This window comes from Hippocampus bargibanti, linkage group LG16, assembly GCF_051943395.1.
Source record: "Hippocampus bargibanti isolate YZ-2025 linkage group LG16, ASM5194339v1, whole genome shotgun sequence".
Classification (NCBI taxonomy): domain Eukaryota; kingdom Metazoa; phylum Chordata; class Actinopteri; order Syngnathiformes; family Syngnathidae; genus Hippocampus; species Hippocampus bargibanti.
Genome location: NC_142749.1, coordinates 891,602 through 904,364, shown reverse-complemented (window position 1 = coordinate 904,364; position 12,763 = coordinate 891,602). Strand labels below are relative to the sequence as shown.

At 44.5% G+C, this 12,763-nt stretch overlaps 2 protein-coding genes across 4 annotated transcripts in view; one reads left to right on the top strand and one right to left on the bottom strand.

The window, feature by feature from the left end:
• pknox2 (pbx/knotted 1 homeobox 2) overlaps positions 1 to 12,763 on the bottom strand; it is a 164,436-nt gene that overhangs the window by 85,667 nt on the left and 66,006 nt on the right. The gene's annotated exons all lie outside the window — the stretch shown is intronic.
• Positions 6,058 to 6,905, top strand: LOC148886038 (uncharacterized). Its single transcript, XM_089017669.1, has one exon. It carries the CDS (start codon positions 6,201 to 6,203, stop codon positions 6,903 to 6,905), a length of 705 nt encoding a protein of 234 aa, XP_088873795.1. The 5' UTR covers positions 6,058 to 6,200.

The window sequence follows — 12,763 nt, the reverse complement described above, 5'->3', positions numbered from 1 at the left end:
CCTTCGAGGCTCAAAACAGAAAGATAAAGGAAAGGCATATGGGAGAAGGAGGTCGCACATAACAGTAGTGCACAATGGCTGGTGACAGAAAGATGAGCACAACAACCTCCTTGAACAGAACCCAGTTACCATAACAGTGGCAGACATACAGGAAATAGTCTCTCACAGATATAAAAAACTGGACGCACCAGGACCGGATATGGTCCACACCTACTGGCTAAAGTAACTCACAGCTCTCCATGAGCGCCTAACAGCACAAATCAACCAGTTGCCGGTGGATGGGACTGGCCCAGGATGGCTAACCGAAGGGCTAACAATCCTGATCTTGAAGGAACCCTGAAAGGATGCAGTTCAATCCAACTACCGGCCAATAACCTGTCTCTCCACAACATGCAGGCTCATGTCAGGCATCATTGCGGCTAAGATAAGTGGACAGATGGATCAATATGTGAGCGAAGCACAGAAGGGCATCGGTAGAGGTACTAGAGGCGCCAAACATCAGCTGCTGGTTGACAGAACAGTCGCACAAGACTGCAGGTTCTGACATACCGACCTGTAGATAGCCTGCATTAATTACAAGAAAACCTATGACTTGATGCCACATGCATAGATCACTGAATGCATGGAGGTGTAAACAGTCTATTGGAACCTAAGAGCCTTCGTTTCCAACACGCTGAGGATGTGCAAAACCACACTTGAAGCCAACGGCAAGCCATTCACGCAAGTGCCCATAAAATGTGGCATATACCAATGTTATGCACTCTCCCCACTGCGGTTCTGCAAAGGAATGAACCCCCTCAGCCAAGTAATCTCCAAGACAGGCTATGGATACGCCTCAGAAATTGAGCTACAATTAGTCACCTCCTCTTCTTGGATGATATAAAGCTGTATGCTAAAGAGCGAAAGGGACATAGACTCCCTGATCCATACAACCAGGATCTACAGCAGTAAAATCGGGATGTCATTCGGGCTGGAGGAATGTAGTCGAATGGTGACTAAGAGGGGCAAATTAGTCCACACTGAAGGGGTCTCATTCCCTGAAGGAACAATAGCAGACATTGAAAACAGCTACAAGTACCTGAGTATACCACAAGCCACCTCAAACTGGCAACAAAGAAAGCGGCTACGACCAAATACCTCCAGCGGGTGAGGTAAGTTCTAAGAAGCCAGCTCAATGGCAAGAACAAGACCCGGGCAATAAACAGTTATGCTCTGACAGTGATCAGATACCCTGCAGGAATAATAAGGTGGCCAATGGCAGAGATTCAGATCACGGATGTTAAGACCCGGCGGCTCCTCACCATGCATGGAGGGTTCCATCCCGAATCCAGCAGCCTGAGACTGTACACAAGCCGTCAGGAAGGAGGCCGGAGACTACTGAGTGTGAGAGCCACTGTCAAGGATGAAACATCCAAGCTCCATGAATACATTAAAGAGAAGGCTCCAACGGAAGATGTACTCAGAGAATTTCTCAGATAATGGGGAACATAGGATGCCATGTTTTACCTTCACGAGCTAACCTCTACATTTTCAACTATGGTGGTGGCACTTCCCTGAAAAGGGCGCGTGAACACGGAAAAGATTCGCCGGGATGTTTGCCAAGAACGGAGCCAACATATTCTCACCACCGCGTTGCCAAACCCCGGTCGAATCTTCGACGTGTTGTTGAAGGAACAGCAGAGATTGGCGATCATAAACCAATCGGGACTCAGTTGTGAAGAAAGCAAGCATTGTGGATAGTAAAAAGAGCAGAAATAGCCGGAGCATTGCAGCAGACTGGCTTTTCGAAACCCGTGTTGGTAATGGTTGATTTTTTTCACACTGCACCATGCTATCAGAATCCACTGGCAGACTTGTGCAAAAGTTGCTCTTCGCACACGGCCAGTTTTGGGAAATGATCTCTCGCCGCTGGTTATCCAAGCCTCCCATTCAACTCGGAGGGCCTCTTTAAATGCACGATTAACACGCAAAGTTACATTAAACTTCCTTGGCACATAGATTTACCCTGTCTCACTCTTATCTGTAGTGCTCAAGCGCCCCATGGCGATCGTTAGAAAAAAATGCATAAATCGGCCGCTTCGTTGCATCAACAGCAGGGTTGAAAGCTTGTGACAAAAGTTGCGGCTTATAGTCAGGTAATTACGGTAAATTAATAATAATAAAGTTAAGAATAAAATATTCATGCATCATTATTCCTTCAACAACTGCCATCAGTTTATTGGCTCTATTTATTTCAATGTAAACACTTTGCCCTGCTGGGCTGTCGCCGCCAGATTTCCATAGCAACCAGCGGCAGTATTGATTTAAGAACTAAGCTGTGGGTCACCACACAGAGCATGGTTGAAAAGTACAGGGGGCATTAATTCAGCTACAAAATATTGATATGGCTTTGTCTGAGTATGAGTAATCGCTGAATGGCTTTGCTGACTGTTCGCAGGCAAGTAAGCAGGCATAACCCCGTCCCTAAAAGGAGCTATGTCACGTCACATGTAAACTGTTAACATCACTGTAAACAAGGTATTAGCCGGAGAAATCATCGATCAAGAACCATGCGGGAGGTAGAGTTGAAAACCGTTTCCAGCCTCCAGCCTGAATCGGTAAAGTTGGCAAGTATGAAATAGAATTTAAAAAGTACAAAAAAGGAACTGCCCAATGACGTGAGATTCGCTAAAACATGCACGCAACCCTCATGAGTATACGCAGCTGGTTTACAACTCAGTGGAAGGAATAGCATGTCATTGAGACTGGGTTCAAAAGGATCAGTGGTGTTACAAAATTACATTCACGAAAAGGAATGCGGTTAAACACAGAGTTGAATGTTAGTTTCAAAAAAATATTAATACAAATAAAAATATTGCATTAACTCTCTTAATAAATTGCCTTTGGCAAAGGCAAATATTCTCTCATTTGAGGTCTTTGGGCTACAAATCTCCAGGGTTAACATAGCTTGACATATAGGAGAATGGGAATGCTGTTGACAATCCCAGACCACCTCATTAACCTGTTCTGGCAGCCTTCCCTCCCAATAATCTACTCCTCAAGAAACCACGCATTGATTTCATGCTGGTATCATTTATTCATCCACCCATGTTCACACAACTATGTTTGGAACACTGAGTCGATCCATTAAGCATTGTGTATGTCAGCGCTTACAAGACTTGGTTGTAATTTCAGAGACTTGGAAAAAGTGGTTTGAATAACGGGTATATCCCTGTTCTTGCTGTTCATATTTCAAATGAATATTGCGGCCCAATATATAATGTAGCCACAAGGGGGCACAAGCCAGTGTCTTATTGTGGCGGTCCCAAGCCCGGATAAATACAGAGGGTTGTGTCAGGAAGGGCATCTGACGTAAAAAAAAATTGCCAAAACAAATATGCGAATCAAACCTCTGAATCCCATACTGGATCGGTCGAGGCCCGGGTTAACAACGGCCGCCATTGGTACTGTTGACCTTCAGGGTGCCAGTGGAAAATGGACTACTGTTGGTCGAAGAAGGATAGGAGGGAGGTGTGCCCAGAGGAAAAGAGAGAAATGGAACGCCAAGAGTATACAACTAAGAGTAGGAACTTTGAATGTAGGCACAATGATAGGTAAAGGTCAAGAGCTGGTTGACATGATGCAGAGAAGGAAGGTAGACATACTGCGTGTCCAGGAGACCAGGTGGAAAGGGAGCAAGTCTAGAAGCTTAGGGTCAGGGTTTAGGTTGTTCTATCATGGTGAAGACAGAAAGGGAAATGGAGTTGGAGTTATCTTAAAAGAGGAGTTTGTGAATAAATTTTGGTTGGACTTTGATAAAGTCATACAGAACATCCCAAGAAGTGAGAGGGTTGTAATTGGTGGAGACTTCAATGGACATGTTGTCGCAGGAAACAAAGATGATGAGGAGGTGATGGGCAGGTTTGTACTCCAGATGAGGAACGCTGAAGGACAGATCGTGGTTGACTTTGCTAAGTGAATGGAAATGGCTATTGTGAATACTTTCTTTCAGAAGAGACAGGAACATAGGGTGACCTATAAGAGTGGAGGCAGAAGTACACAGGTAGACTACATTTTGTGTCAACGGCACCATCTAAAGGAAATCAGTGACTGCAAAGTAGTGGTTGGTGAGAGTGTAGCGAGAAAGCATAGGTCGGTGGTGTGTAGGATGACGCTGGCAGTGAGGAAGATGAAGAAACCAAAGGCTGAAGTGAGGACAAAATGGTGGAAGTTGAAAAAGGAAGAGTGTTGCATGACATTTCGGAAGGAGGTAAGACAAGCACTGGGTGGGCAAGAGGTCCTTCCAGATGACTGGCAAACTACAGCGAACATAATCAGAGACACAGGTCGGAAAGTACTTGGTATATCGAGTGGAAGAAAGGTAGATAAGGAGACTTGGTGGTGGAATGGGAAGGTGCAGGAGTGTATACAGAGAAAGAGGTTAGCAAAGAAGACGTGAGACACTGAGAGGACGGGCGAAAGTAGACAGCAGTACATGGAGATGCAGCGCACGGTTAAAGTAAAGGTGGCAAAGGCCAAACGAGAGGCTGATCTTTACAGGCTGGCGAGACAAAGAGAGACAAAGATGGTAAGGACCTGCAGCAGGTTCGGGTGATTAAGGATAGAGATGGCAATGTATTAACAGGTGCCAGTAGTGTGATGGCAAGATGGAAAGAGTACTTTGAAGTATTGATGAATGAGGAAAATGAGAAGGAACAAAGAGTAGAAGACGTGAATGTTGTGGACCAAGACGTAGCAAGCATTAGCAAGGATGAAGTGAGGAGGGCGCTGAAGAGGATGAAGGGGGGAAAGGCACTCGGGCCTGATGATTTACCAATCGAGGTATGGAAGTGTCTTGGAGAGGTGGCGGTGGTGTTCTTGACTGGGTTATTCCAACAAGTCTGGAGTGACGGAAAAGTATGTGAGAGCGGTGCAAGACATGTATCATGACTGTAAGACAGTTGTGAGGTTTGCTGTCGGTATGACTGAGGAATTCAAGGTGGAGGTGGGACTCCACCAGGGGTCAGCTCTGAGCCCCTTCTTGTTTGCTATGGTGATGGACAGGCTGACAGACGATGTTAGACAAGAATCTCCTTGGACCATGATGTCTGCAGATGACATTGTGATCTGTAGCGAGAACAGGGAACAGGTGGCAGAGAAACTAGAGCTGTGGATATATGCCCTGGAAAGGAGAGGAATGAAGATCAGTCGCAGCAAAGCGGGTTATTTGTGTGTGAATAAGAGGGATCCAAGTACAAGAGTGATGCTACAGAGAGAAGAGACAAAAAGGTGGATGATTTCAAGTACTTGGGGTCAACTGTCCAGAGCAATAGAGAGTGTGGAAAAGAGGTGAAGAAGCGGGTCAAGGGAGGCTGGAACAGCTGGAGAAAAATGTCAGGTGTGATGTGTGATATAAGGGTTTCAGCTAGGATGAAAGGAAAAGTGTATAAAACCGTGGTCAGACCAGCCATGATGTTTGGACTGGAGACAGTGCCACTGAAGAAAAGACAGGAAGCAGAGCTGAAGATGTTGAGGTTTTCTTTGGGAGTGACCAGGTTGGATAGGATCAGGATTTAGTACATTAGAGGGACAACTCATATTAGAGATGTTGGAGAGAAAGTCAGAGAGGCCAGACTGAGATGGTTTGGATATGTCCAGAGGAGAGAAAGTGACTATATCGGGAGAAGGATGCTGAGCCTTGAACTGCCAGGCAGGAGACCGAGAGGAAGACCGAAGAGGAGGTTTATGGATGTGGTCAAAGAGGACATGAAGGTAGCTGGTGTGAGAGAAGAGGATGCACAAAACCGGGATAGATGGAGGACATTGATTCGCTGTGGCGACCCGTGAGGAGAAAAGCCGAAAGCAAAAGAAGAAGATTGCAGCCCAAGATAAACATATGAAACCTAGCAAGCCCTTTTGTCTCCTGTGTCATGAGTCATGAGTCATGTCATGCTTGAGTCTTGTTTTATTTTTGGCTAGTCCCCTTCCTTTTGGGTGCTAGTTCCTTTCATTGTATCAGGCTAGGCAAAGATTCTGCAGTGTATATATATATATATATATATATATATATAGCGGCTGGATAGCTCAGTTGATAATGCATCGGTTTGGCATATGGGAGACGAGGGTTCGAATCCCACTTGTGGCAGAGAAAATGAGCACAATGACATCATCCAGTGTGGGTCCTTGGGCAAGACCCTTCACGCTAATGCCTACCTCATACAATGATGAGAGACAATAAATGGAATGACATGCCGGCTCAGACGTCGCCCGGCCAAACAAGGTCTGCGTCAGGTGCTGGGGAACCAGAGCACCCTGATGAAAAATGGGCTACTGGAACAAAGCGGAGATGGACGAGATGCGATAACATGGCTCTGTTGGAATGCTACTACTCAAGCAACCCTAGTCAGAGGGGTTACATGCGGAGAATGGGGGCTGAATGGTTACTTCGAAACCCACAGTCACGGTTGACCACGAAACAACTAGTAGCTCAGTGTTCCAATATCCACAAACGGCAATTGCTATCACAACTTGAGATTGATGAGGTACAACACAAATTCCGAGGTGAAGGGCCCAAGGCTGCCACATCACAGGAAGAGGTTCAACCAGAGATTGGGAGGCAAGCCCCAATGAATAATGAGATTGGGAAGCCAGCCCCAATAAATGAAATGCTGAGCGAGGCAGCAAATGACCTGAGAGATAAGATCATGGCAAGAATGAAAACTGGGCAACGAAGGCACCGATTACAACGGCTATGTGAAGTACCACCTGAAAGTCTCATGGAAACTGTGAATGCAGCACTGAGAACGATCCCGACCGGAACGATCACGGAAACCAATGAGCTGATATACACCTCAGCATCAGTGATCCTAGACATGCTTGGCTACAAGAGCAACCATGAGAGCCACGAGATTCATTACCCACATTAGTCACAATGGCTGGTGACTCTGAAAGAGGAGCACAGCAACCTCCCTGAACAGAACCCAGTTACCATCACAGCGGCAGATATACAGGGAAGAGTCTCAGGTATGAAAAACTGGACGGCACCAGGCCTGGATATCGTCCACACCTACTGGCTAAAGAAACTCACAGCTCTCCACGAGCGCCTAGCAGCACAAATGAACCAGCTGCTGATGGATGGGACTCACCCAGGATGGCTAACCGAAGGGCGAACAATCCTGATCATGAAGGACTCCTCAAAGGGTGCAGTTCCTTCCAACTATCGGCCAATAACCTGTCTCTCCACAACATGGAAGCTCATGTCAGGCATCATTGCGGCTAAGATAAGTGGACACATGGATCAATACATGAGCAAAGCACAGAAAGGCATTAGTAGAGATACTAGAGGTGCCAAACATCAGCTGCTGGTTGACAGAACAGTCGCTCAAGACTGCAGGTCCCGACATACCAACCTGTGCACAGCCTGGATTGATTACAAGAAAGCATATGACTCGATGCCACACACATGGATCAATGAATGCTTGGAGTTGTATAAGGTCAACAGGACCCTGAGAGCCTTCGTTGCAAACTCGATGAGGATGTGGAAAACCACACTTGAAGCCAATGGCAAGCCACTAACGCAAGTGTCCATCAAATGTGGCATATACCAAGGTGATGCACTCTCCCCACTGCTGTTCTGCATAGGACTGAACCCCCTCAGCCAGATAATCGCCAAGACAGGCAATGGGTACCGCCTCAGAAATGGAGCTACGATCAGTCACCTCCTCTACATGGATGACATCAAGCTGTATGCTAAGAGCGAAAGGGACATAGACTCCCTGATCCACACAACCAGGATCTACAGCAGTGATATCGGAATGTCATTCGGGCTGGAGAAATGTAGTCGGATGGTGACTAAGAGGGGAAAGGTAGTCCACACTGAAGGGGTCTCACTCCCTGAAGGAACAATAGCAGACATTGAAAACAGCTACAAGTACCTCGGTATACCACAGGCCAATGGCAACCTCGAATTAGCAACAAGGAAAGCGGCTACGACCAAATACCTCCAGCGGGTGAGGCAAGTCCTCAGAAGCCAGCTCAATGGCAAGAACAAGACCCAGGCAATAAACAGCTATGCCCTGCCAGTGATCAGATACCCTGCAGGAATAATAAGGTGGCCAAAGGAAGAGATTCAGACCACGGATGTTAAGACCCGAAAACTCCTCACCATGCACGGAGGGTTCCATCCCAAGTCCAGCACCCTGAGACTGTACACAAGCCGTAAGGAAGGAGGCCGGGGACTAGTGAGTGTGAGAGCCACTGTCCAGGATGAAACATCCAAGCTCCATGAATACATCAAAGAGAAGGCTCCAACGGATGATGTACTCAGAGAATGTCTCAGTCAATTGGGAACAGAGGATGAGGTGCTGGAAGAGGGACAATCATGGGAGGAAAAGCCCCTACACGGGATGTACCACCGAACCATAGCAGAAGTGGCTGATCTCAAGAAGTCCTATCAGTGGCTAGAGAGGGCTGGCCTAAAGGATAGCACAGAGGCACTCATCCTGGCTGCCCAAGAGCAGGCCCTGAACACCAGAGCCATAGAGGCAGGGATATACCACACCAGACAAGACCCAAGGTGTAGGTTGTGCAAAGAGGCACCTGAGACAATCCAACACGTAACTGCAGGGTGTAAGAGGCTGGCAGGGAAAGCTTACATGGAGCGCCATAACCAGGTGGCTGGCATAGTCTACCGAAACATCTGTGCGGAGTATGGACTGGAAACCCCAAGGTCAAAATGGGAAACACCTCCCAAGGTAGTAGAGAATGACCGAGCAAAGATCCTGTGGGACTTCCAGATACAGACTGACAAGATGGTAATGGCCAACCGACCAGATATCGTGGTCATAGATAAAGGGGAAAGGAAAGCCATTGTCGCGGATGTAGCGGTCCCGAGTGATGGGAACATCAGAAAGAAGGAACATGAGAAAATCGAGAAATACCAAGGGCTCAGAGAGGAGCTGGAGAGAGCCTGGAAGGTAAAGGTGACAGTCGTGCCTGTGGTGGTCGGAGCACTTGGGGCAGTGACCCCCAAACTCGACGAGTGGTTGCAACAGATCCCGGGAACAACATCGGATATCTCGGTCCAGAAAAGCGCAGTGCTGGGAACAGCACGGATACTGCGCAGAACCCTCAAGCTTCCTGGCCTCTGGTAGAGGACCCGAGCTGAAATGGGGACAGACACCACCCATGGTGGGTGAGACGAGGATTTTTATATATATATATATATATATATATATAGGGATTTACGAACCCCTTGGCTTATGAACTTTTCGGTTTATGAACGTTAAATTTATGAAAATTTAACCTTGGCATACAAACTATTTTTCGGGATACACACGGAGCTGCCACAATGAGTGATGTGTCGTTCGAGCCCGTTCTCCTAACAAGAAAATGGCAGCCGACTTGTTTATGTCCACTATTCCCGGCCCCCAGTCTTCGGTTAAAGCCACGTGATTGGTCAAGAACGTAGCAGTGGGGGTGCGGGGGGTTACAGAAACACAGAGCTGCAAACATTAAATAGATAGCCAGACGACAGAGAGAGAGAGAAAATGGATAGAAAACAGTGAAATGTGGACTCGTTTCAACTTTGATAGTTCAAAGGCAGTGTAGACTGCAAGGTTTAAATATACCATTAATCAGGCGCCACAAATAACCCCCACAAGCCATCTGTACACTTGATGCAAAAAGCTACCAACCCAGCTAAACGCAACACAATTGATGAGGAACAAGGTAAAATTATCGCAGAGAAAGCACCTACAAGGGATCATTCCTCAAGATGGTGAAAGAAGAGGGCTACGTTCCTCATCAGGTGTTTAATGCTGATGAAACCGGCCACTCCATTCCATCAAGCCATCAAAGACCATCACAAAGGCAAATAAAATGACTTTATTATACAGTACAGTTTATTTCTTTAATTGCAGGCCTTATGGAATGTGGCTCTACTCCCAAACAGCAATTCCGACCTCCTCCCATCCCATTGCATCAAGCCATCAACGACCATCACAAATGTAAATAAAATGACTTTATGATACAATGCAGTGTATTTCTTTCATTACAACACAATAGCACATTTATTCTACATTAAATAAGGTATATTTTGTGTAGTTTTACGGCACATTTAGTTGAAAATTAGTTTTTATGGGGACCTGGGAATGGATTATTTTTATTTTCATGGTTTCCTATGGGAAATATTTTTTTGGTACACACTTTTCGCCTTAGACACTCTGTCTGGGAACCAATTAAGTTCGTAAGCCAAGGTATCACTGTATTTAGTTTTTTTGGTCTTTTGACTTTTGTTTATGTAAACATTAGTAAGAAATATTGTGCTAAGTCAATTCTCTTTGCCTTTTCTGTAATACTGTACAATAGCTATCTGGGTGGCTGGCTAGCTATCTAGCTGGCTTGCTCTTAGCTATCTATTGGTTTGTTAGCTAGCTTTCTATCTATTTGTCTTACTATTCTATTTGAGTTACTTCCGGGTTGAGCGAACGGTGGGGCGTATGGCTGCCGCTGCTCACCCACAGAAAAAAAGTATCCTATGACTGTAAAGTGACCTTGAGAGTTTTGAAAGGCGCTTATAAATTAAATGTATTGTTATCATTTATTTATTATTATTATATTATTATTATTATTATTATTATTATTATTATTATTATTATTGTCATTTTTTTCCCTGTCAAATATTGGAATTTGTATCATTTCTGCACTAAGGTAAAGGAAAATACATTTATTAAAAACAATGTATGCGCACAACAACACAACATACATTTGGGAGAAAATCTACATGTATATGTAAGTGATATGTGTGTGATTCTTTACATTTTGGGTACTGCAGTTGTTGGATAAGACACTCTTGAAAGTGGTTTATTCATTATAGATTATATTGCATCATGTAGTCTTTAACTATTCCTTTTGGTTTGGGTAGGAGTTGTTGGGGAATGTGCAAATTATTTTAGTTAGGTGATAGAAGCTGTTTTTAAGCCTCATGTTTCTAGACGTGAATGTTCTGTGGGGTTTTTGCAGGGCGGGGGAGGGTAGGAAAATGAGTGGTCTGAGGTGGGAACAACCCTTTATACTGACTTTCCACTGTGGAATCATCAAGGCCACTGTGGAGACCCACTCTTCTTTTTTTTCTCTGGAAAAAAAACAGACCTAAAAAAACTGCATGTTTGTATCGTATAGAATAGAATATAACTTGATTATTACTGTGACATGAACAGTGAATATCAGTTTTGCATTTCACATTATATGTCTTGCTGCAACTGTTGAAACAGATATTTGTTTGGTGAGAGGATAACTTCACTCACCTTTCAAAATACAAATCCAGAGAGTTTGAAAAGCAGTTGCATGCCTTACTTCCCCAAACATCAACCCCGCCCACTCCTTTCAGATGGCAGGACATCTGGAGATTATTTTAGCACAAAAGGACATTGGATCTCCCCTGAGCGCCTGGCTGGATGGGTGGCCCACTCTAGCCCCCTAAATCAGAGCATAGGCGAAACTGACTGAAAGAGTAATTCTTTCTCCCCACTCCTCCTCCTTCAAACCTCAACATGTGTTATGGCCAAAATCCTCACTGAAGAAAGTTCCAATCATTGTAACATTACTACTACCCATCAAAAAACACACAGTGAAACGGCAAACTGCTTTGTGTGTATAAGTTTGATCTTAGTGTGAAGAAAAACGTTTGGAATAGTGAGTGATTTAAACAGACAGTTAGGACGGCGGAAAAAATCATTGGTACTGCCCTACCCACTCTCGAGGACTTGCACACTGCAAGAATCCAAACTAGGGCGCGGAAAATCCTACTGGACCCTCCGCACCCTGCCCACCACCTTTTCCAGCTACTCCCCTCAGGCAGGCGCTACCGATCCATGCGCACCAAATCCAGCAGACATTTAAACAGCTTCTTCCCCCAAGCCATTAACTCTTTGAACTCTTTCAACAGTAGCCAAAATGGAACTGTATAGTGCCACTTAGCAGTTTTTCTTTTTTTTTGACAACGATACTAGTGCAGCGTGTTCTACCGGAAACAAATTCCTTGTGTGTTCTACATACTTGGCAATAAAGATGATTCTGATTCTGATTCTGATTTTTCTGACGCAAAAAAATTACTTTGGGATCTGAAGAAATTGGGTTTTGAGGTACAAAATGTATACCTCAACAACATACTAACAAATCAGGCATAAATCAAACCCAGAGTGAAACTCTGAGAAAATAAACTCTCCATTGAACTTTTTTCATATCAAACTAATTTTAATGTACGTTAAAATTGATTACTGTGGTACCTCTATTTAATAAATGAATTGGTTCTGAAATAAATTTCTTGACTAGGATATTTTGCAAATTGAGATACATTTTCCTCTAATATGTCCTGATCCGTTCCAAGATACCCCAACATTTAGAAAGCATAAAAACCCAATAAAATATGGAACAAATACATCTTATAATAACATTACGTAAAAAAAAACAAGTGTTGTAAAAAAAAATAATAATAAAAAAGAGCAAAGAACAATGAATACAAAATTATGGTCATTTAACTTTTGACATCCTCATCGTTTTTTGCCGTCTTTGATGTATGTTCTATCTCAAGTCTTTTTGCCTGCTGTTTTGCCATGAACTAATTCGGAGCTGCGATTAGCAGCCCATACTGTATTTTTACTGTTTTCATGATATGAAATTTGTTTTGTAACTAGTGTTGAGGTAATTCGCTATACGAAACATCTTTAAACATTGCTTTCTAATCTTTGTTTACGTTTTGGAATTCCTGATACGTCATATCCTG

Bases quoted from the DNA above. Each gene is read 5' to 3' on its own strand.
- LOC148886038 (XM_089017669.1), top strand. From the start codon at position 6,201: ATGATGAGAGACAATAAATGGAATGACATGCCGGCTCAGACGTCGCCC.